Here is a 24,604-nt window from a genome sequence, read left to right on the forward strand (position 1 = left end):
TGATTTCCTTAGGAAGAAAACTATCAAATAACCTTTCATAGCTTCCAGATTGCTACAGAATAAAATGCAAAGTACTTGTTCTGGCGTTTATACCCCTCCATGACCTGATCCTAGGCTGCCTGAATTTTATTTTCCTCATCCCTCTTCCTATCTACTCTCCAATTAAATTGACTGGTTTACTATTCCCCAAACAAAACTCATTTTTCACCTTTAGCTCTTTAATACTCCCAGAATATTTCTCTCCCCGTCTTCATATATTCAAATCCTATTTATTATTCTAGACTCAGCTCAAAGCTCTCTTCCATATGAAACCATGCTTTACACCACAAGGCTGAGTTAACTTCTCTTCTTTTGAATGGTTATAGTTCTTTTTGTGTGTGTCTCTCTTGATATAACATGTTCTTTTTAATTTAGTACATATACACAAATTAAATATATAAATATAAAATAAATATATATTTATTTATATTTATATAAAATCTATCCTGAATTGACTAAAGTAGACCTGGAAAAAAGCACTAAATCATCCTTGGATAGCCATCGCAAATCAAGGAGCTCATTAATATTCCCAACTTTTTTAATAGTGTGGAAAGAGGTAAATGCTACTGCCCTCAAGAAAATTTTTGTCTTGGGGTGACTGAGCAGCTCAGTCAATTAAGCAATGGACTCTTGATTTTGGCTCAGGTTATGATCTCAGGGTGGTGAGATCAAGCCCTCCTACTCGGTGCTCAGCATGGAGTCTGCTGAAGATTCTCTCCCTCTCCCTCTGCCCCTCCCCCCACCCCCCCACCCGCACATACACTCTCTCTATCTAAAAAAAAATAATAAAATAAATAAAATAAAATATAATAAAAATTAAAATTTTTGCCCCAGGCTTTGGACACAGAGCTACAGATAAAAGATCTCCCCAAGACTGACTTCATGAGTGCATTCTCCTCCAGATCCCAGTCAGAAGGCGCTCACAGAATGGAATCAATGAGAGGGTCTGTAACTGGGTTTATTGATTCACAGAGCCCTGGTTAAGGCGGACAGCTCCCTGCGAGGCTGCCTCAAAAGGACAAAGTGAGGCCATCGGTACCATCGCTCCTCCTTACCTGGAGTGAGTGTTCATCGCAGGCTCTTGCCAAGGCAGGATGTAGCCCCCTCTGATATGAAGGTTGATGTGGTCAAGGGGAGCACTCAGGGCTTTCCACTCACCTGTTGACACACTGCCAGATTCCTAGAAGACAGAACACAAGCAAGGAAGGATGAAGAGAAAGAGATGAAATGAACAGATGCGCGCTTTAATACAAATCTTTCTAAGGAAGCATGTTCGGAAGTCAGCAAGAAACATCAAGTAAAAGGAGAAAAATCTCTGATTTCAGCTTTGTTAAAAACTCTGGAAATCTAGTCTTTTCTCTGTATTCCCCAGAAAAGGTGGGAGTGGGGGTGGGAGAAAAGTCAATGTGAGATGGGTGTCAGATTTTACCTCATTATCCTTTTGTGGATACTTTTGTTTAAGCAAACCTTGCTTGGCTGAAAGGCTGAAAATTATTGCCTTAGAAATTATGTGCCTCAAAGTCAGGAGAAAGTGCTGGCCACCCCTCTAGCCATGGAACAATCTGATTCTTCACAAAATATGTGAGTTCTTACCATGCTGTAGTCATACCAACGGGCTCCGGGAAAATAAGCAGAGATCTCAGAAGTGTTCTGAAACATAAAATTGACATGTCATTATGCATATTCCAATAACTTAATTATTAAAATTTTTCCATAGAATTAAGATAAAAATGGGAACTTTATTAATGATTTTAAGAGTCTGGGAAGTTTTTAAAAATTTTTTTAAAGATTTTTTTAAGGTTTTATTTATTTATTGAGAGAGAGAGAGAGAGCACAGAGGGAGGGGGAGAAGCAGGCTCCCTGCTGAGCAGAGAGCCTGGTGCAGGGCTCAATCCCAGGACCCTGAGATCATGACCCAAGCCAAAGGCAGACTCTTAACCCACTGAGCCACCCAGGCAGCCTGAGTTTGGGAAGTTTAATTGAAAAAGATCTGAGAAAATCCTCCAAACATAAAGAAAACTTCATTTTTTAAAAACGTACACTTTGCAAAGGTGCAGGGTAACAAGACACTAAAATGAGAAATCTGTTGGGGCTGTGAAATTTTCATTAATGGGAATTTTGAAAAAAGAAAAAAATCTCCCTCGTGTTCTAGAAAGGTATTTGCTGGAAAATAGCGAGCAGGACACGATGATCTTTAAAACGCCCCTCTTGTACTTGAGATTATATGACTGAGGGTTTCTGATCTATGATGGAAAACTCACACTTTCCAGCACGGGGCTGATTAAGAGAGCAGGACCCAACATGAACTGACGGTCTATATCCCACGTTTTGTTGTCATTCGTAAACCTTAAAAAAAAAAAAAAAAAAAAGTACGTAAAACCCACCAAACTGTTAGGACTGTTGCAGAGGGCTCCCCACAAGACATCGCCAGAACCTCTTCTTGGGGGAACAGGCCGTACTCACTCATGGAGAAGGGGTCGGACGACAGTGCTGCCCTCAACGTGAGCTTTATGCATCAAAGTGTAGAGGTAGGGCAACAGGGTGTATCTGGTCTGAAGGACTTTTCTGGAGAACATCTCAAAGGTTGAATTCCAGGCCACAGGATCTTGTCTCTAAAGAGATAAAGAAACACGTGGCAGATACTTCTTTATGCCATTCTAACGCCATCAGAAAAAGGTCACCAGGCACATATCCCACGTACCAGTTACACAGATCCCACCCTTCATTTCTATCCCGTCCTTTCTCTTGCCCCTGCTGCCCAACTAAACTAGTGCTGATGAGGGAAGGAGAAGGCAAGCTGAGGACAAAGCAGAAACTGACACCCTGCACCCCTCCCCCCATGGGATGTATGTGACATTCCTCAGGCACTCCTGGCTGCCATAAAGGACAAAGAAATAGTTAATCTATAGAGACCACAGTCCTGCAAGACTTGAGTCTCCCTCCATTACGAATGTCTTCCGCAGTCTACAAGAACAAAGCATTTCTATCAATAACCTAGCTGCCAGAAGGGAATGTAAATACAATTAAATGTCCTTGTAATCTGCAGCCTCCAGGAAGTTCCCAACTGTCTTCATGTTAATGCCTTACTAGAGGGAAAAACAACATTAACTTGACAACAGCAAGGTCTCTGGTATCCTGTGAGTCTTCTTTAACATATAAAAATCCTTTTGAAACCTCCGTTTCCTTACCTCCCCCAACCCCATTGTATATAATCAGCCACCCCTCACAACCTGGGGCAGCAGCTCTTTCTGCCCAGGGGTCCTGTCCCCGTGCTTTCATAAACCACCATTTTGCACCAAAGACGCCTCAAGAATTCTTTCTTGGTCGTTGGCTCCGGATTCCACCCCACTGAACCCCACCTATATTCCACAACCTCATCAGCGCTACTTGCTTCCCACTCTTTATCACAGACTCCCAAGTCCCTGCGCAGGGCTGGAGAGATGGGTCTCTGTGCAGCACTGATGGAGCTTGGATGGATTTGAGTAAAATAAAAATTTTCTAAGGAAAAGGAGCTTCTTTTAATTTAGCCCACAGGGAGCTCCAAACACTACTGTCCTCATCGGCACATATCCCCCAAGACATGAGCAAAAGTATATTCTTGAGAATTGCTTATAACTCTGGGGTTTTGAACGCTGTGGGTTTTCTAAGGAATGGGGGGGGGGTTCTGATTTTTATGATTTTTCCTCAACAAAGAAGTACACTACTTTTAAAGGTAAAAAAGAAGTGTGATTCGAGCACCAGCTGCCACCTCACCCTTGTCCCGATGGTGTTGTGGTTTCTGGAAAAGGGATAAAAGGCCCCCAGTTGCATCCAGCGAACACACATCTCATACTCAGCATTTCCAAAGAAGCCACAAATATCTGCTCCTGTCTGAGAAGATGCAAAATCAGAACATGAGGTGGGACTTTTGTAAGTTGCAGACATGCTGGATTCTGACTAATTAATAACGGTCCTGATGTAACTTACATACGATATTCCGAAGAGACTGAACTCCATCATGCCTGCAATGAGAAGACACAGCTGTGTTGGACGAAGTAGCCCTTTCACAGGCTAGGTCTGCCCTGTCTCTTCCATACCCTGTTTGGAAGCCCTGGGCCACCCATGATGAAAACACCCAAAGACCGGTAGAGACTAAAACTCATACCCACAGAGAAGTCAGCTCCTGCTGCTTTCGCTGCCCATGTGGATGATATGTAGACATAATCAACGCAGCTGCCAGCACACCACCCAGTTCCCTCCCTGCCATCAGAGGCCCCTGGGAGGAAGCCCACCCACCAATGATCGATTTCCTCAGCTGGTCCCACGAGGCTGTGTTGTCACCCAGCCAGTGGCCTCCCCAGCGGCCAGAAGAGGGGAATGTGGAGCGGGTGATGACGACCCCTCGCTGTCCCGTCACCTCCTGCACAGCTCTGGTTGGAAAGGAACAAGGAGGAATTGAGGGTGAATTGGAGGATGGACAGTCATGGGGTTTCATTACAGAGAGGTGCGCCAGTCTGGAGTAGGAGGCGGCCATGGTGTTCCATTTGGAGCCAGAAGGTGTCTTCCCTGGGAGCATCTGCTATTTCAAGGGGATGCTAAGAGCCACAGCAGGACAACTGGAGATCCATCGTCCCCTACACGTGGATTTCCTTTCTTAACTAGTTACCTGCATAGAGGTGGCAGGAAGGAGTGGGGTGAGGTGTGAGACAGGTGTTTACGGAACAATTACTCTAGCCAGGTATTAGCCGGTCACTGCCATGTACACTGCCTCACAGCCTCCTGAGGTTTCCTTGGCCTCCTTTTACTGTTACAAAACTGAGGCTCAGAGAAGTTAGATAATTTGTCAGAGGACATTTAAAGAGCAAGGAGGCAGATCCGGGATCCAAATAAAAGTATACATGACTATAGCTCTTTGGTAATACTCTCTCTCTGTGCTACTCCTCACAAAATGGGATAAATTTGGCACACGAGGACAAATATACACAAAGATGTTCAAATATCTCCCTATGGAAAGGGGGATCTTCTGCCTGCAGCCTCGGTAAGAAAATAAAAACAATTGCATGAGAGGAAAATCAATGGACCAAAAAGAGGAAGGCTATTAATAGATCTGAGTACATAACGCAATCCACATATTTGCTGAAGAAAGCATTACGAATCAATAGACACAGATGAATTATTCGGTCAATGATGTCAGGAAAAGGGTCTAGCTACTCTGGTAGAGATTAATCCATTAGGTCACTTCCAATATTTCATACCAACACAAACCCCCACCTGGATGGATGGACACACACACACACCCACACCCACACTTCCCCCCAACACACGTCTGACTGAGAAATAACGAAGGCCTGAAATACAGCAGGGATAGAGAGGAAGTGTAGATGTGAGTGGTGCAAAGAGCTTTGCCACTGACCATTTCAGAATTCTAGAAATTAGCCAGCTCTAGAAAGAAATGAAAATCATCTATCCAAGAAAAACTACTAAAATCTTGGCAAGACAGTGAGGTCTGTGGGATTTGAACTTGGGGTGTTCCCAGCTGACCCCACCCCTAGTTCAGTGGCTCTAAAAGCCAGCAGCCCTGCAAGAGCCTCAGAGGTCTGACCTCTTCGGGGGCTCTGTGAAAAGCACCAGCCCCAGAGCATAATTCATACTTATGTTCTAGCTTTCAGCCCTCTGGAAAATCTCTATTCCCAAGGTGTTGTGGCCATTTGATTGGACTCAGAGCTCAACTCGGCTGGGGAAAAAAATTCTCAAGCCAGGGAATTAGCAAGACAATAACAATTTTTCCATCATAGGTATTCAGGCTGGGGTTCCTGTTGGGACAAACAAAGCTGGGCTGTTCTTAGAGTAAATTCTGGAGAAGTAGAACTGTGGAGAACTTTGTAAAGCTCCTACGTATTTCTGGGGACTGAAAAGACAGCACATGCACAAGGCTCTGGGAATGCCCGGCAAAGAGCCATGAAAAGAGAAAGTTCCAGTAACTCACTTCTGGCTGTACCTCAGGCCCTGAGTCAGCAGGAAGTGAAAGGTCTTACAAACCACCTCAAGTTGAAGGTGTGGCTTCTCCTATTTGTCCCCTTGGCAAAGGGTGAAAGACATAGAGGCAAAGAATCCAGGTGCCCAGGAAGGCCTTAACGTTCCCTTCAGTTTGACTAAATTTTAGCCAGGCTTCTTCCCCCCCCCCCCTTTTTTTAAGTTTATTTATTTGCTTAAGTAATCTCTACACCCAACAAGGGACTCGAACTCAAGACCCCGAGATCAAGAGTTGCAAGCTCTTGGACTGAGCCAGCCACTCTAGGAACACACTCACTCGTAGGTGGGTCTGGTCTGGGCCCATCCGTACAGGCTGTGAACGTCATAGTGCCGCACCCGGGAGCCGTCTGGCAGGACCTGCTCACTCTCCATGCACAGGGTCTTGCTGCTCAGGCCCTTGTCCCTGGACTCCAAATCTGAGTGGAAATGCCGAGTTACTTCCCAAACATCTTGCTTTGTGCACTCGTGAGAAATGCTCATTAGCTTGCTCTTTCTCCATTCACTCAATGACTATGTTATCAGTAACAGTTCCAATTTCAAGAATTATTTTGTCTACAAAATCAACATGCTGTGACTTTATAACTAATGAAGGCTAAGGACAGGGTGTGGGCTGGGAAAGGCACACTTCCTTGTCCCCCGATATTTATAGAGTGCAATCAGAGCCCACTTAATCAGCACAATAAACCCCTTTGTGGTTATGACTGTTTCTTCCAGTAGGTGGTAATATTCTCAAGGGAATAGATTTCGTTTCAATCACCGGTATTAAGGTCTCTAAATTTTCTGAGTTGTTAGCACTTGTCTAAATATTGAGGGAGGAAGGAGAGGAAGGGGGAAGGGAGGGGGGAAGGAGGGAAGAAGGGGACGGAGGGAAGGAGGGAAAGGGACGCAGGAGTTAGTGAGCGATGGACAGCATAACTGTGACCCAGACGTCAAGAAACTCAGATTCTGTCCCACAAACTACTGGTTTGGTGTTTCCAAGAAGGTGAGTCACTTCCTTCCCGGGGTTTCTGTACGGTGAGAGGATTCAACTTCCTGAGATACCTTTGATGGTGAGGCCCTATGATGCCCTATTGCCGTGTGTACCACAGGATTACTAGGACATGTCCTTCATGAAGTGTCTGTGGACATGGGCAGAGAAAGTACACAGCCTAGATTTTCATTCTTTAATCAAAATATTCTGTGTGTGCGGTGGTGGGGGTATTTAACGTGTAAGCAATTTGTTCATAGATACCAATGTCATCATGCATTGCTTGGTTTCTTTCATAATCCATCGTGTCATTATTTCTATGCCTGATTAGTAATTTACACTTGTTCGAGGTTATTCTATTAGGGATTTTATGTTATGGGTACAAGTATTTTCTTTCTTCAAAATTAGTTCGCTTTGACAGTAAGAGGAGAATGTTCAGAGTTTTGGGGGAAGGGAGAAATTTGATGAAGGAATCATTTACATACATGGCACGTAGGGTGGGTTATTAAGAATGTCATCACTGCAGTTCCTGACAGATCCATCCACAAAGTTTGATGGCTCATTCATATCCTGCAATGAGTTAACAAGAAAGATTCTGTGATGTCAGAGGCAGTGTGGCCTTGGCTCTGGAGGACATCGACTTCACGGAGATGAACACATCTTATTTAAGTCCTCAGCTAATCATTTCATTGACTGTTAACTCTAAGGCATTGACCCAAACAGACTCCAGGAACCCATGGTCATCTAAGTAGGGTGTGAAACTCCTAGTTTACTTGGCATTTTTAAACTTGTAAGGATTAGTTCATAGTAGCAAAAATATGGAGATCATGCTGGATCCATAAGGAGAAAGTGGAGACCTAAGGAGATTCCTTGATACATCTTCCCACACAAGAAGCCCATCTTTGTCTTCCTATGTGTGAATCACTCACTTTTTATCTGTGGCCAATGGTTGCTATTATCTCCCCCTACTCTTTCTTAGTCCAGTAGCTTAGACTAATTCTGACATCAGCAGAGACCAAACACAAGGAGGAGCGTCAGGCTTTCTGCAGTAGCTGCAGCCCTCAAGAGTTGTAGGTAACTCAGAACCAAATCCGGAAATCAAATCATACTTGGGGGATTTATTACTTAAACGCAAGAACTGGCGGTTCCTGAAGTGAATGTTCACTGCCCACTTTGCTAGCGGAAAAGTGAAGATTTTGTAAATTGGACTACCTTAAACAGGACATACTAAGGGCCAAGGTAAGTATTCAGGGAACTGTTCACTATTTTTTTTCAGCCACATCTTTCCTCCAGCAGAACAAATGCCCCAGAGTAACCATCTCCCCCTATTCCTCAGAGCTACCCACATTTCTTCACTATTCGCTTTGCCTATATTTAGGCTAATCTTTCATGTGTTCGCTCTGGGCCTGTCTACGCTGAGAGTGGTGGCTAGAGAAGCCCCAGGGCTGCTAGTGGGCTTGCAGGTATGTCTCTATCTGAATTATGGGATTCTTCCAGCCTAGCCCAGACCTGTGGAGCTCTTGAGAGCTGGCCTAGAAAATGCTCAGCATTTCAGGCCATTGGACGGTGAGGAAGGAAATTGGAATAGTAATATGCCTCCCATCCCTAGAAAAACACAAAAAGAAGCCTTTGGACCCATGTCCCACAGACATTTCAGGAAGCCCTGTTCTTAAACCCAACTGACATGTGTAAGCAACATCTGAACAGGCCTTTGAAGGTGAGTCTGTACCAGCACTATGGTGAACATCTATTGTCTCTTGGATTCATGCCTTGCCTGCCCTGTATGGAAGGATGGGCCCTCAGGCTCCCCTAAGTGTTAGCTTCTGGGTAGTTTGGCCAATGGGAGGCAGTGGCCCGAGACTGGAGGGTGGGAGATAAGAGAAGCTGTGGTATTTGTCCCTCTTCTTCCTTCTCTGGCAGCATCTCCAGTAGAGGCACATCTCCTCCATGGGCTCCAGCTTTGGCAGGCACATTCCTGGGCAGACCCACAATCATCTCTGTGTCTCTGGGGGTCCAGCACCTCAATCGTACAAGAGTATCCCTCTCTCTCACTCCTCCAGCCTTAGCTCTCTCCTTTGTTTGTCTCTGAATTGCCTCTCCATGGTTTGACTCCTAACATTTCCAAAGAAAAAACACTAAGGGTGCACTTACAATCCACAATCCGTCAAACTTCAAGCTCTTCTCTGACTCTTGAGAATTTGCATAGAGCTCTTTTATTTCCAGCTTCCACCATGCAGCTGTGCTATTACGAAAGAAGTCGGGAAAAGCAACGTTGGCTCTGTACAGCTGTAAGAGTAAACACATACTCTCACATTGGGTCTTTGCCTGTCCAGGGAGGGGAGTCTGGGGACCAGGAAGGGGCGAGGAGCAGGTCCTTGTACAAGGGTCTGCCCCAGTCAGGATCTGAAACTAGCCTCAGCTCTGCTGTTGCTTCTATAGAGTTTACTGTGAACATGAAGATCACAGAAGGCTGACTTCATTCTTTATTCTCCTAGAAGGAGGTCAGATAGTCTTAAATCCCCTTTAAACATAAGATTCACTTAATGACTGGACCTTTAATTATATGAACTGGAAAATGAACTATCTGTGCCTAAGTGATCAAACTTTAGATACGCAAATGTTTATTCTACACTGACCAAATAAAGGAGCCCAGCCATCCAGGGAAAAGTGAGCTGCAAAGGGAAGGGGTGTTAGATGCCCAGGCTGATGTGGCATCAAGTGCTGATAGCAAAAACATTACTCCTTTTAACTGACTGGCATATTTTTTTATATGGAGTCAATTCATCAAAAACCCAGTTTGTTTGTAAACGCTCCAGTGAAAATATTCTGGACTTCAATTCATATTTTTCAAGCACCATTGGATTTAAACAAAACACAATCTATTAAAGGCACATATGTGAAGACATTTCACTTGATTTCCCTCTACACATTTCCAGTTTAGTTGCTTATTGTGTTTTCTGTTTGAGGATCTCATTCTACCAAGAAATTACCAGTTGACAAGCATGCTCAGGGAGCTGCTTAACAAAGTGCTGGGATAAAACTCACAAGTATCCAGACGGTTAAGGCAACGTGGACAGAAATCTGCACATAACTATACCTTAACCTGAGTTTCATGGTCAAGGGAGGTATTCACATTCACGTTGGGCAGTTCTGGCCAAACCTAGAGAAAAAGAAGAAAAAACCTCTAAAAGGCATTGCATATGGACCATGAGATGATTCACGTGTCAGACTCTATTGACATGCATCTCCATAAAATTCTTGGCGATCTTTGACATTAATTAAATTGTAAAATCTGAATATATGAAATTCTGTGAGGGGAAAATCGGCTAGGGTCCCTTGACTCATTTCATGAGCTTTCAAAATTATTAAGTTCAAATATAAAATGAGTTAAATCTGTTTTAACTATATCATCTGAACAATTACCTTTCAAATGATTGCTCTGCTGTCCGTCATAGACATATAACAAAAATCTCTTCAAAAATAACAAATTTAAAGCATAACTCTAAAGAACTAAGATTCAGTTCATTCACAACCTATAAACTTAGCCTCAATATTCTTAAGCAGCATTATCACTTATTTGGGACCCCAAATATACATAGCATTAAAAAAAATCCAGAGTTTCAACCAATCTCATCTATAACTAGAAGGACATTAACTATATACATTGATTAATTAATCCATTCAGCAAACACTTACTGACACTCACTATGTGATAGGCCCTGTACTACAATCTGTATCTACTGAGATTTAAGTAAGAAATAGTCCTTGTTTACTTTTTAAAAAAGATTTATTTATTTATTTGAGAGAGAGAGAGCGGGAAAGAGAGAGCATGAGCAGGAGGAGGGGCAGAGGGAGAAAGAATCTTCAAGCAGATTCCTCATTGAACAGGGAGCCCAACGTGGAGCTTGATCCCAGGACCTGGAGATCATGACCTGAGCAGAAACCAAGAGCTGGACTCTCAACCCACTGAGCTACCCAGGCATCCCTCTAGTCCTTGTTTTCTAAGAGTTCACAGGTAAAATGTGCGTGCTAAGTGACATGCGATCCTCACTGAGGATACTGACAGAGAAAAAGGAAGAAATAGGGAGAGCTAAACTGGTCACTGAATGCCTCTTAGGAGGGTGCATTTGAGTTGGTCTTGAAGCGCAGGTGTCACTTGGCTAAGCTGAGAAGGTAACGTTCAAAGGCACGGTAAGCATGGCATGTACTCGGAACAACAGGAAGTAGCCTAGTACAGTTACAGAGCGGAGTCTGAATCCTGCCTAGAAGCCTCTGTCGTCTGGGGTCAGGAAGTTCACCTACAATCCTGTGGCTATAAATCAAACAGAGGACCCCTGAGGTCACCGAAAGGAACTGAAGGAGATAAGAGGAGGAGGAGAATCTACAGGACTTCATGATTTATTTAGATACGGAGGAAGCTAAGCAGGCTAGTCAAAAATGAATGCAAGTCTTGAGTCCGGGTGTCTGGCACACACACACTTCAGAGCCATTCTCAAAGGGATTCTTTAGGTTTGTGACACGACCAGCTGGAATGCATAAGGGGTGGAGCACCAGAATGTTTCCAGACAATAAAACAAAATTCACTGATATTTTAGAGTATTAGACCTGTAACCTTGGTCTTACTAATCAGCATCAGGCAGATTTCTACTCCCTCATAATTTATTAATTACCTACTGTATTTTGCCAAGATTTATTGACAGCCTCTTTTAATCAAGACATTCTGGTACTGATTAATTATGGGCATCTTCTCCCAAGGCTTACCTTTCCCCAGACAATGTCATTGCTGTCGGGCCATTTGATGAATACATTGCTATCCTGCCCTCTGGTGAATGGGCGATACTGGGTCTCGTTGCCAGAAATGGCTGGGTCCTGCAATGAAAGGGTTTAAAACAGTGAACATGAGAAAAACGTCTCCAAGACAAAAAACAAAAACAAAATACCCATAGATAATTTGCCTTATGTCTATAAAATTCTTGAGGAATAAAGTATGCTGTTTGAAAACATTAATAAGACATTACCCTCCCATGAAGAAAAACAATTTATTGTGCTCCCAGAGTGTGGTATCAATATGCCTTAATAACACGAATCTTATTTCTTCTGTTCTGTGTCCAAAGTGGCTTCCCTGCCTCAGTTACTCTATAACAGGATCCTGTTTCACAATTGTCATATCAATCATCACTGTCTGAAATTATCTTTGTTTTCTTTTCATTTTTTTAAAGTTTTTATTTAAATTCTAGTTAGTTAACAGGCAGTGTAACGTTAGTTCAGGTGTACAATATAGTCATTCTTTAATGTTTATTTATTGGTTTTCTCTGATAGAATAAAATCCCTATAAGAAAAAGGACAATGTCTTATTCATTAATTTAGATTATACACACACACACACACACACACACACACACTTTTTAGAACAGTGATTTTCAAAGACTCCGTATTTAATTAATACCTGATTGAATGAATGAATGAAAGTCAGGGAATAGTGCTCTATTTCTTGGAAGCGAGAAGGCAGGACCATTTGCAGGTAACTACTTCTGTGTTTGTCGAAATATAGCCTCTAATGCAAAATAATAAATTGGTGTTCTGAATCTTAGCTCAGTTGTTTGTGAGTTTAATTAAGAAGAAGTAAGTCCCCTGAGCCTCACCATTGCTGGGTAATGATACAACTGGAGTAGCTTTTGAACCCCCTAAGGTAAAGATGAGACTAGGATAGAGCTATTGCCTCTGAGGCACAGCCTGGAACAGTGAGGCGTTTTGATTGTTGTTGCTGCAGTCAGTGTTTCAGTCCACAGTTCTAACTCTAACCAAGGGAACTGTAATAACAAATTACATCCCAGTGACAGTTACGAAAAATAAATAGTGCAAAGTATCATGTTTGGAAAGCCATTTTTCATTTGTTCTGTCCTCCTTTATTTGTTTTTTAAAACTTTAAAAAAATAATTATAGTTTCACAGGAAGTTGCAAAAAAATGTACAGGGAAGTCTCGTGTACTCTTCTTCTAGTTTCCCTCAATGGTACTATTTTAAAGCCATGAACCCAGAAACAGAAAATGGGCCCTAATCTTCTATATACCTACCAGAATGAGAATGAATCTCATGCCATTATTCTTCATTTGCTCAATCAGGACGCTGAGGTTTTGGAAGCTGGGGCTGAGAGTGAAGTCCAGCTTCCTGTCCATGTAATCGATGTCTACATGCTGGACATCCTACAGGAAGGAGCAAGCAAGATGCTGGGGATCCTATGGCAGTACCCCACAGGGCCCACAAACGGCTCTGCTGACCCCATAGCCCCCTACGCTGACTTCTCAATTCTGCTGATTGAAATTGCTTTCTGATTCCTGCATACAGATCACCTGTCCCCATCCTTTTCCTTCTGTTCCCCCAATTGGAATTCTCTCTCCCTTCCCTCCCTTGGCTCATTTCTTTTCCACTCTTCGAATTTCAAACCTGGTGAGCCTATCAAACCAAGTGCTAGTTGAATGTTCAAGGGTAGAAAGCAGGACTTCCCCGAGAAATATATTCATTTCACCCCCTTCAGTAAACCTGATTGGATTCATTCACATTTAGAACTATATTATTGTATAGCTTTCTAGAATGTGTATATTTCTGCCGTTTCTTTTGACTGGATGGTCCTTGAGATGAGAACCTTGTTTTCCTTTTTCTCTAAACAGTACCAACCCAGGCTTCTGCATGTGAAAGTCACCCAATCCAGGATTGGTGAGTGATGGCCAACGTGGTTAATATCCAGTTGAAAAAAAGAGACGCTCCTTTTTAGCCTGAGGAGGATAATCACCCGTATTGCCTTAAGATTCTAGGTAAAATTTGTTTGGGCAACAGAGACTTGTGCAAAAGCCAAAGCTTGGAAAAGAACAAAGCAACATATTATTAACACCGATCACCTTAGTGAGGTAGATCTCTGGATTTTTTTCATCTTTTGATCTTCCTACTTCTTAAATTTACATTTAATAAGCGTACGGTAGAGCAGTATATAAAAATAAAGTACTTAAAGCCTCAGTGAATGTTTCAAATTATCTTTGATGAGAACATCATAACACTTTATTTTTATCTTCCAGTCATTAATTGTCCTCTAAACTCTCAAGAGGTGGACTGAAAGCAGAAAACGAGCATGCGTGATGAGAAACTAATGATTACAGAGGAGGAAGGGCATGCTATCTGTGGACTTCTGCTTGCTGACGGCAATGGCCTATACTTCTTGGGGCTTCTGAAGCAGACTAGGTTGTCATCGTGTGATATGCATATGTGGATATGTGTTCTTTAGAAAGAGTAAAGATGTGATTTTAACTGCTTTCTTTCATACTGTCACTTTATATCCATCCTCTCTAATAACAGTCAAAGTATAATCTAGAATTGTCATCCCCTTGACATGATTCTCACTTAGAAGTTCCCAAAGTCATGGCTAAGACCAGCCATGCCTACTGCAGGATATTCCTGGCAAAAGGCAGTGAGTAACAATATCCTTCAATCACACTGACAACTACTGAAAAATTAACGCGACTTTCAATTTTGAACCCTTGATTTAAAAAGGTGGCATGATGGGGCGCCTGGGTGGCACAGAGGTTAAGCGTCTGCCTTCAGCTCAGGGCGTGATCCCGGCATTATGGGATTGAGCCCCACATCAGGCTCCTCCGCTATGAGCCTGCTTCTTCCTCTCCCACTCCCCCTGCTTGTGTTCCCTCTCTCGCGGGCTGTCTCTATCTCTGTCGAATAAATAAATAAAATCTTAAAAAAATAAATAAATAAAATAAAAAAATAAAAAGGTGGCATGAAATAAATTTAAAAAGCACTGTATTCCACACAAGAATAGCTCCACAGCTACATTTTCCTATACTGAAGTAGTCATCAATAATTTCCCTGAAGACATTTTCATTCTATAATTCAGCACAAATTCCCATAACTAATTAAACCATGGGCTGAGTGGGGGAATTCATACATAGGGAATCTGGGCCGCCATCATTGCCTCATACAAGTGGGAGATCTCAGAATCATTCTGGTATCCATAGCGACTTAGCTGGAATCCCAAGGCCCAGTATGGAGTCATTGCCGGCCGACCAATCAACTAGAAGAAAAAAGAGAAATGGATCCAGGAAGACTTTGGGGGAAAAGGAAGAAAAGGCTTATACTGGAAGCAATTTGAACACGTCTACTGAGCACTGTCCCATCTAAGAGGCCTCGCTCAAGAAAAACAAGAAAGTCAAATAAATATGGAATGACCCTCAGCATGCAGAATGACAGAAAATCTCCCGTATTCTGCAGCTTCCACTCTGGGAAGACTGAGAACTCAGGGGTTATTACTGATTAGAGAGTCTTAGGATGCTTAGCAAATAATTAAGAGACACATGGGGTATCTTCATGCCTTTATACCTGTAACATGAGAACCTAACTTCAGGAAAGATAGAAATGATGAAGTAGGAATACCCAAGGGACACAGAAACAAAAATCGACCTATCTCAGTGCTAAGAACACAGTAATACCCAATACACATTGGATTGTTTTTCAATGCATATTCTAACCTCAGTGTATTGTTGAGTTACAAGCTCAGGGGTTGGCCCCAAAACCATATAAAAGTCCAAAATCCCTCCTGTGGTGCGGTATGTCAGGGCAGGAGTGGGCTGGAATGACACATCTGTTTAAAAAAAGAAAGGAGAAGAAGAAGACAATGAGTCCTTGGAGCCACACATCACCCAGATAGGGAATCTGCCCTAAAATGTACTCTACACTCTCTCTCTTTCTTTAATGCTCTCCTTCTCTGGAAATTTTCTCTCATGCAGTGGAACAGATGGGTTTGCAGGTACCCCAAACATAATCTTAATCTCAACATCGTGTATCACTCTGTGAAAGGAAGTTAAACTGTCACAGTAAAAGAAGGTCATGCAGTTTGGTCAAAATTTTACCGCTAATACCTGGCCTAAAGCTCTTTATAAATGTGGAAGGAAAGAAGGAAGGAAGAGAGGGAGAGGAAGTCAGTTTATCTGTCCCGTTTCCCTTGCCCCTGAATTTCTCTAGTTCTATTGATATTCCAGATCCAGGGAAAGTGGTCACAGCTGGTTATGGTGGTACACGGGGACATGCCGCTGTCTTACCCATAGCATTGCTGTTCAGCAGGAGCACCCCATGGGCACTGCCATCTTCCTCTAGTGCCATGTAGTAGGGGTGGACGCCATAGGAATTCTTCTTGTACTGGGAGAGTCGTGGGGGAGAGTAGGCAGTAATCAAAAAAAGAAATATCCAAAAAGTTGTTTCTACATCATAACCCAAACAGCAAGCTCCTATTCAATACTGAAGATTCACCACAATGTCATGTCCTTCATGAAACCTTCCTTAACCTTCCTTTCCACCCCAAACAAAAAAGCAGGTGCCCTCCCCCTCTATACCATCCTCGTTTATTATCACATAATTCTACTATAGCACTGATTATACAGGGTTACCATTAATTCTGCATCTCTCTCTCTCTTACTAACCCATAAACCTCTGGAGAACAGACAGCATTTTATTAAATAAGACATGTACCTGACACATAGAATATACTAAAGAAAAGTTTATGAAGTAAAATCCATAGTCCACAGGAAAAAAATATGTTAGGGACAGAAGGAGCATAACCTGTGGCCTATTTCATCTGAGAACAGAATTTATCAATATAAGATGAAGCTGATTAATAGAGCACTTATACATGTACATATGGACTGAGATTCATTTACACGGGGAGAAACGGATTGATAGTCTTGTTCTTCTGTGCTTACCGCTGGGGGCTCATCACGAGCAAACATTCCCCACGTGGTCCAGTTCATATTTCTTCTGAAAGCTGTGTGCTCTGTCTCCCCAAAGCCATAGATGTACTGAGAGGGGAGGCGAGTAGAAATGGAGAGGAACATGTCGTTGAACGTGAAGCCAGGCAGCTGAGAATCCCAACTGCAACACAAAGGCATACCTCCACATTGCACTGATCACAGGCCAGAGTAAGCACTGGGCCCACTTGGGAATTCTAGTTGGTTCCAAAGCCTCCTAAAGGAATGCACAGCTGGATCCAGGTTCAAATATTGTAAGATGACAGAGCTCAGAACAATGGCCATGACTCACTGCCAACGTTCTGCATTTGCATTTTTATTCTGCGGTCTGCAAGGCTGAGAACTCCTTTTCTGGGTCATGGGCTCCTCCAAGGCAAGGACTATCTCTCACTCATCTTTTTATCTCTAGGTATCATTGTCTGGGGTATCAGTTTGAATACACGTATGAATAAATAAACAAGGTCTAAGCAAATTTCCCAACAGTAAAGGGTGAAGCTCTTCGAATGACTTTTCTAGGTTGGCCAAAGGACTTCTTGGCAAAGAAGGCAACGGACTCAAGTGAGACCCACACAGTCCAAAGAGAGCCGAAGGCTGCCTGCATGTGCGCAGACAGGGGACACTTTCTACTTGGAAGGGGAACGTCAGCCCCAGGCAAAATCCAGACCTTCACTTCATTCCATTCAGCAGCAGGACAAGGGATGCGAATTGACGACTCTTTTCACGTTTAACATTGGGAAAGGCTTTACGTCTGCAGCGCTGATGGAAGCAAAGATTGTGAGAGCTGTTTCTCTTTCCTTAGTAAACGTTCCCTCTCTCCTGAGTCTTCTGTTATTTTGGAATGAGGCTATATAGAGCTGATTTCTAGCCCAGGTATTCTGTCCTGCTTATTAAAAAGACTTCTGTTCTATTTAACAAGCACAATGAGTAGAACATGCATTTTTCTTTTTTTCTGAAATCAAGCAACACTTATTTTAAGCCTCTGATGAATTTTTCTTGATGAGTTAGTGACTAGTAGAAAATGGAGCAATAGATACACTCCCTGTTTAACACACACACACACGCACACACACACATACTTATTTATATTGTCTCTAAGATTAATATTTTATGTGTATTAATTAGAACCACAGTATTTAGACCTAGAACCACTTTAATGAGAACTAAATAAATAGTGCTTACATCACAGTGCTGGAGCTTTTTCGTCGAATCTGGATCCCAAAAGGATTGTTCTGAATCCTGACGTCATACAGACGGTCTTCAGGGGAGCCAACTGGAGAGGGAGGTGTGTTTAGAGGCACTGGGACCTCATACCTTTTGTTCATGGAATCAAAGATCTAACAAGAAGAGAGAAGGAAACTCTCTTATGGAATAATCTTAGACAAATCCCTCCTGCCAGCTCATATAATTCAGTTCCCATGTTTTCTGGACAGTTTGAATCACATTGGGAGGTATCAAATATGCCAAAGCAAATAGGTGTGAAGCCTCCCCACCTCCAGTGCTCACTATGGATCCTAAACTCCAAAATGCCTCTGAAATACCTATTCGGAAGCAGGGAGGGCACTTCCTCTAAATAATTTATGAATCCAGTGTATAGAATTTCATGGATGGAATGTGTGTGTGTGTGTGTGTGTGTGTGTGTACATGAATATGGACGTGCACGTAATTGTGTAAGATTTTGTTTAGGCCTGTATGTATATGTCAGTAACTAGAGAACCGAGTTTGTATACGGACTCAGATCTTACTGGTTGAGCTTCCAGATGCTTAAGACAAGTTTTGTCCATAGCCCTGCTTCTTAAAATTGTGTTTCTCAGACCCAAAGCAGCAGTATAACCTGGAGGCTTGTTAGGAATGCAAAATCTCAGGCCTCCCTCCCCTCCACCTTCTGAATCTGAATCTTCATTTTCACAAGATCCCTGGAGTGATTCCGCCAACACAGTGTGAAAAACAATGTTTAGAGCTGAGTTGTCCAAGGAGGTATTGTCACCGGTGAGACCCTGTGACCCCCTGAATTCAAGATTGACCCCCCCAACTCAGGAAACTCCAAAGAAGTTTCTGCCCAACTGTAACTTCATCTCTTAGAAACTATGGAATTGCTGGAACAGGAAAAGAAACATTTGAGGAGAGGTCTATGTAGATGAATCAGAAAGGGCGGGCACAGTTATCTCAGCTTCATTATGATGTTAAAACCCTCTTCTGATATTCACCCCAAGCCCTAACAAAAGGAGCCTGCTTACCCCAGTTGGGAAGTTACTGGCTTTAGAATTCATTCCCTGAGATGATCTTTTTGTTACACATAAAGATGACCTTGTGAGGCACCTGCTGTGGTCTCTGTCTCTAACACCCAGCAGTGGACCCACCAGACACTTGTGGCCATTAAACATTGGAAAGGTGCTAGACATACAAATGGCTAACAGACACATGAAAAAATGTTCAAAATCATTAGCCATCAGGGAAATTCAAATCAAAACCACACTGAGATACTACCTTACGCCAGTTAGAATGGCAAAAATTGACAAGGCAGGAAACAACAATTGTTGGAGAGGATGTGAGAAAGGGGGTCCGTCCTACATTGTTGGTGGGAATGCAAGTTGGTACAGCCACTCTGGAAAACAGTGTGGAGGTCCCTTAAAAAGTTAAAAATTGAGCTACCCTATGATCCAGCAATTGCGCTACTGGGTATTTACCCCAAAGATACAGACGTAGTGAAGAGAAGGGCCATATGCACCCCAATGTTCATAGCAGCATTGTCCACAATAGCCAAATCGTGAAAGGAACCGAGATGCCCTTCAACAGATGACTGGATTAAGAAGTTGTGGTCCATATATGCAATGGAATATTACTCAGCTATCAGAAAGAACGATTTCTCAACATTTGCTGCAACATGGACAGCACTGGAGGAGATTATGCTAAGTGAAATAAGTCAGGCAGAGAAAGACAATTATCATATGATTTCTCTCATCTATGGAACATAAGAACTAGGAAGATCGGTAGGGGAAGAAAGGGATAAAGAAAGGGGGGGTAATCAGAAGGGGGAATGAAGCATGAGAGACTATGGACTCTGAGAAACAAACTGAGGGCTTCAGAGGGGAGGGGGCGGGGGAATGGGATAGGCTGGTGATGGGTTGTAAGGAGGGCACGTATTGCATGGTGCACGGGGTGTTATACGCAACTAATGAATCATGGAACTTTACATCAAAAACCAAGGATGTACTGTATGGTGACTAACATAATATAATTAAAAAATATTATTATAAAAATAAAAAAATTAATAAAATTTTAAAAAAGGTGCTAATCTGAATTGAGACTTGCTATAAGTGCCAACTACACACCCAAATCTGAAGAGTTAGTATGATTAAAAGATTCTAAACTATCTCAATAACTATATTTGGATTACGTGGTGAGATAATATTTCAGCGTGTTGGGTAAATAAAATGCTATTAAAATGTACTGCATTCGATTTTTTTTCAAATACATTCTTAGGAGTGTGGCTCTGAGGAAATACATGTGGTTCACGTTGTACTGCCCTCAGAGCAGAGCTGTGGGTCTCAAAGCATGGCCCCTTGACCCACAGCAGCATCGGGATCACCTGGAAACGTGTTAGGGACGCAGACTCTTGGACTGGAAACTTCGGGGCAGAGGCCCCGTGATCTGAGCTTTAACAAGACCTGTGAGTCCTTCTGGTGCTCTCTGTAGTTTAAGAACTGCTGCAAGAAAAATAACTCTAACTGGAAGTGAGCTAATGCCACTTGGGTGAGTTTCCCATGGAGCAACCACATTTTTCACAGGCCTAGGAGGGGTTCTTTGAGGACACTTACCACTGAGCACTTGGCAGTGCAGGATATTCACAACCCTGGTGGGTCCAAGGTCTCATCCTGGTTCTACCATGCTCCTAAGTCTCTAACCTTTACCTCTCTGGGCCATGGCGCCTTTGTCCGTAAAATGATGGATTTGGACCAACGGTGTTTCGATGACGTTCATCCGCATGGAGCTGTAAGAACTCTGTGTGGAAGATCAGAACCTGCACCACTGAGGAAATTACCTTGAACTGCAGCATGTTTTCTGTGTGGTAGACCACGCTCAGCCGGAGGAGGCTGACTGGCGTGGAGAGCGAGCGAGAGGCAGCCCGGGCTGATGCAGGGGCCCTGAGGTGGGCGAGGTCTGTGGTGATGCCCGTAGGCAGGTACTGAATGTTACTGGCGGCATAACTAGGGATGGTGTCGTAGTAACAGGTGGGCACATCAGGAACAGCTGTGGACTGGAACAAGAGGAGAAATTCCCCATCAGCCTCTAACCCCACACTTCGAGGGTCTGATTCCTAAAGAAGTTGGTTCACACAGAGTAAGGCTCTTACACCATGCCCATTATTGTAGCCTGAATTCTGATCCCCCCATAAGATGTGAAGTCCTACCCTGGTGTCTGTGAAAGTGACCTTATTTGGGTAGGATCTTTAGAGATGATCAGGTTAAATGAGATCATTAGGATCGGCCTAATCCAATATGCCTGGTGTCCTTATTGAAAGGGGAAACTGGACCCAGAGACAGAGCTGCAGCCAGTGAGATCCCCATGTGAGGAAGAACGCAGAGATCGGGGTGATGTTTTTATAAACCAAGCAAGACCAAAGAGTGCCAGAGAACCACTAGAATCTGGGAGAAAAGCATGGGACAGATTCTCCCTCCCTTTTCTTAGAAGGAACCAACTGACACCTTGAGCTCAGACTTCTAGCTCCCAGAACGCTGAGATAACACATTCCTATTGTTCCAAGTCACCTAGTTTGTGGTACTTTTTTCATGACAGCACCAGCAAATGAATACATCCATTTAAAAAACACATGCCCATTGCCCTCCTCTCCTGGGTGGGCAGGGAAGGGTCAGCAGGAAGCCTGATCTGGAGACTAGAATCCTCAGGCAGGGTTCTGTTCCCAGTGTCCTCATTGCTGCCATTGTGACCTTGAGATAATCTCTCTGGCTTTCATTCTGTTTTTCAAATGAAGAGAAACAGTCTTACTTTACCTTCCTCATGGACTCTCTAACAGGTGAAAAAAAAATCACTTATAATACTCAATGCACAATGCATATCCAATGTATTATTGCTGTGTTAAAAATAAAAGTGGGGTTTTAAATGCTGTGGTTAGAGGAGAGAGAGCCAGAGTGCCCATAAGTGTCTTCTGATTCAGGGTATCTGAGGAAAACACTGACCACCTCTCACATGGAGCTGGCAAAATAATTTATCAGTTGACATAATGTCATTTTCTTTCTGAAGGATGATTACCCTTCAACCCATCAATATTGGGGAAGTGTTTTCTAGGTGTCTAATTATTCATGGGACAGTTTTTCCAGCTTCCTGCTCACTGCGGTAATGTGTCCCTGATCATTACCTCCCAAAGGCACCCCCGCTGCTTGCAACTCTCCTCAGAGACGGCAGCATCCTCAGGGTAGCAGTTGAATTTCTCCAGGTCACTGACTGGAAGTTTCCATTCAATGGAGAATCCTTGACCGAGTATCAGTCCCTTGAGATCACTGATCTCCACCACCTGAGGAAGGAGAAAGGAGGCCACATGACACATAAGGTGAGGTTGAGCCACCTGGCTAATGTCCTTCCCTGATGACCTGGAAAGGGAGCTAGCCCTTAATCCAACACCACTTTGTCATGGGGTATTTGGAATATTATTTTTATCCTCTGGGGCTTTTGACCTCCCTGTTGGGAAAACGATCTTGGCTTATTCCCGACCATTCTCACCTCATGGAGTCACTGTGGAATATTGAATGGGAAGGGCTTTCATCATGTTAGGGAGTACAGATCACAAGCAGGGCTGTCTTTGTAAGACTCATTGCCCTCTGGGTGTGGTGCTCACACGTGGTAAGAATGATGGCAGTAATAACAATAGTTAAACTTTATGGAGCATTTATATGGGCCAATCACTGTGATATCCACTTTATATGCATTATCCCCATCAATCCTAGAAGGTAATTCTATTTTGGAAATAATATGGCTATCTTCATTTTACAAAATAGAAAACTGAGGATTAGAGAGGTTTAATGCTTTGCCCAAGATCTCACAGCTAGGAGACAGCAGAGCTAGGACTGGAACCCCATTCTGCCTAGTACAGAAACCAGGCTCTGATTTTTTGCTATCTGCATTGTCAAAATGGAAGGGGGCTGCCCTAAGAAATAGTGAATTTCCCAGCACTTGAAATAGTCCACTAACAATCAGAACCTTTTGTTAAAGATTAGCATGTAAGGACTCATTTAATAAGAGCAGAACTGGGATTACCCCTCGTATTCTCTTCAACTCTCCTTTTCTGCAATGGTATAAAAGTGGTGTGTCAATTGTGTCTCAAACAAAGACAGTCTTTAACTGAAATGAGAGGACTAACATGTAAATACTCTCCAGAACTAGGCTAATGTGCTGAATCCTGTTTTCACTACATCACATCTGGGATCAGCAGGTCTCTTTTTAAATCCACCCAGAGAAGAACTGCCTTGCCTCAGGGTCCCAGCTCCCACTGCCCTCGTCAGTGTTCTGATGCAAACAAAGGTCAGGAGTCCATAGTTAGCACGCATATGTTTCTCCTTCTGCAACTGCCCTGTGGTATGGTAGATTTTGCAGCAAGCCAGCTGTCTCCGTAACTGCCCAAAGTCGAAAAAGCAAGGGATGTCTGGCTGTCAGAATCTTAGGCCAGGGCTTTTGACAAGGGCCCTGCAAGGATGGAACAGTCTCCCACCTTTGATGAAACATTGTAGGCAACATTTGAAATGGAGGTGGCAGAATTATTAAGTAAGACGGTAAAATCAGTAGGTTGCTTGTCCATTCCCAAGATTATGATATCTGTAAACATGAGGTTGTTAGGGTCCGTATAGCTATTATTTATAATATTTGCCTGAAGACGGTTCTGGAAAAAAAAAAACCCACAAAAACATCTGTTTAGAAGCCAGGTACATCACCAAATACTGCTCAACATCTTTCTTTCTGACATCTGAATATGTCCTTTATCTCTGAAGTTCTAATTGGTGCCTGGTGATCATCCCTAGGGAATTCGCTAACCCAGACTCTTCATGGTCTTCAATCTTTCAGTAACATTTCGTGTTTGCTTTGGTTCATTGGTTATTTATTGATTTCATCGCTCAAGAAATATGCTCCTGACATCACAGAATTTCCAAGTGGACAAAATGGGTGCTCTTAAAACAAACAAAAAGACATCAGCACATACACAGACCTATTGGCACACAAAGATGAAGCCACACACACACGCATGCACACGCACGCACGCACACGCACGCACACGCACGCACACGCACACGCACACATGCACACACACAGTGCCCAAATACATTTTTCTTTTTATTTTAATGATAATGAGGATAGGAGCTAAAATTTATGAGTGTTTACTCTCTGCGAGGCACGGTGCTAAGCATCGTGTTCCTTTCCGACAGCAAGCTGTGAGGCTGAAGCTACAATGAGCCAATTCTTGAGAGGAGAAGACTGAAGTCCCGGGGAAGCAGACAACCTTCCCAGGTAACCACATTTCAAAAGGGATGAAGTTGAGCTCTGACCAAGGTAGAACTGAAGACTTGAGAAAAAAAAGGTGGGGGGGGCACTTTGATGTTTAAAAAGATTCAGGGACCCACAAACGTGCCCAAGTGATCTTTTGCAAAGGTGCAAAAGTTATGTAGTGGAGAAAAGAGAGCCTTTCCAACAAACAGTGCTGGGACAGTTGGCCATCCGGAGGCCAAAAATACAACCTGCCCCTCAATCTCACATCATGTATAAAAATTAACTCAAAGCAGATC

The 24,604-nt window shown here is 43.1% G+C and overlaps 1 protein-coding gene across 1 annotated transcript in view; it reads right to left on the bottom strand.

Moving 5' to 3' along the window:
* MGAM2 (maltase-glucoamylase 2 (putative)) overlaps positions 1-24,604 on the bottom strand; it is an 86,801-nt gene that overhangs the window by 21,143 nt on the left and 41,054 nt on the right. The window contains exons 23-43 of the mRNA XM_087860774.1: positions 23,539-23,706; positions 22,192-22,347; positions 20,857-21,072; positions 17,997-18,151; positions 16,773-16,941; positions 16,116-16,212; positions 15,546-15,658; positions 14,966-15,091; positions 13,092-13,220; positions 11,780-11,887; positions 10,116-10,178; positions 9,170-9,304; positions 7,504-7,588; positions 6,329-6,467; positions 4,315-4,448; positions 4,006-4,040; positions 3,793-3,909; positions 2,503-2,651; positions 2,301-2,385; positions 1,633-1,689; positions 1,095-1,219 (exon numbers count right to left, since the gene is read on the bottom strand). Coding sequence (XP_087716900.1) covers positions 1,095-1,219; positions 1,633-1,689; positions 2,301-2,385; positions 2,503-2,651; positions 3,793-3,909; positions 4,006-4,040; positions 4,315-4,448; positions 6,329-6,467; positions 7,504-7,588; positions 9,170-9,304; positions 10,116-10,178; positions 11,780-11,887; positions 13,092-13,220; positions 14,966-15,091; positions 15,546-15,658; positions 16,116-16,212; positions 16,773-16,941; positions 17,997-18,151; positions 20,857-21,072; positions 22,192-22,347; positions 23,539-23,706 — 2,561 coding nt within the window. The remainder of the gene's footprint in view (positions 1-1,094; positions 1,220-1,632; positions 1,690-2,300; positions 2,386-2,502; positions 2,652-3,792; positions 3,910-4,005; positions 4,041-4,314; positions 4,449-6,328; positions 6,468-7,503; positions 7,589-9,169; positions 9,305-10,115; positions 10,179-11,779; positions 11,888-13,091; positions 13,221-14,965; positions 15,092-15,545; positions 15,659-16,115; positions 16,213-16,772; positions 16,942-17,996; positions 18,152-20,856; positions 21,073-22,191; positions 22,348-23,538; positions 23,707-24,604) is intronic.

Source organism: Ursus americanus, chromosome 3, assembly GCF_024610735.1.
Source record: "Ursus americanus isolate L20-20 chromosome 3, mUrsAme1.1.p, whole genome shotgun sequence".
NCBI classification, from domain to species: domain Eukaryota; kingdom Metazoa; phylum Chordata; class Mammalia; order Carnivora; family Ursidae; genus Ursus; species Ursus americanus.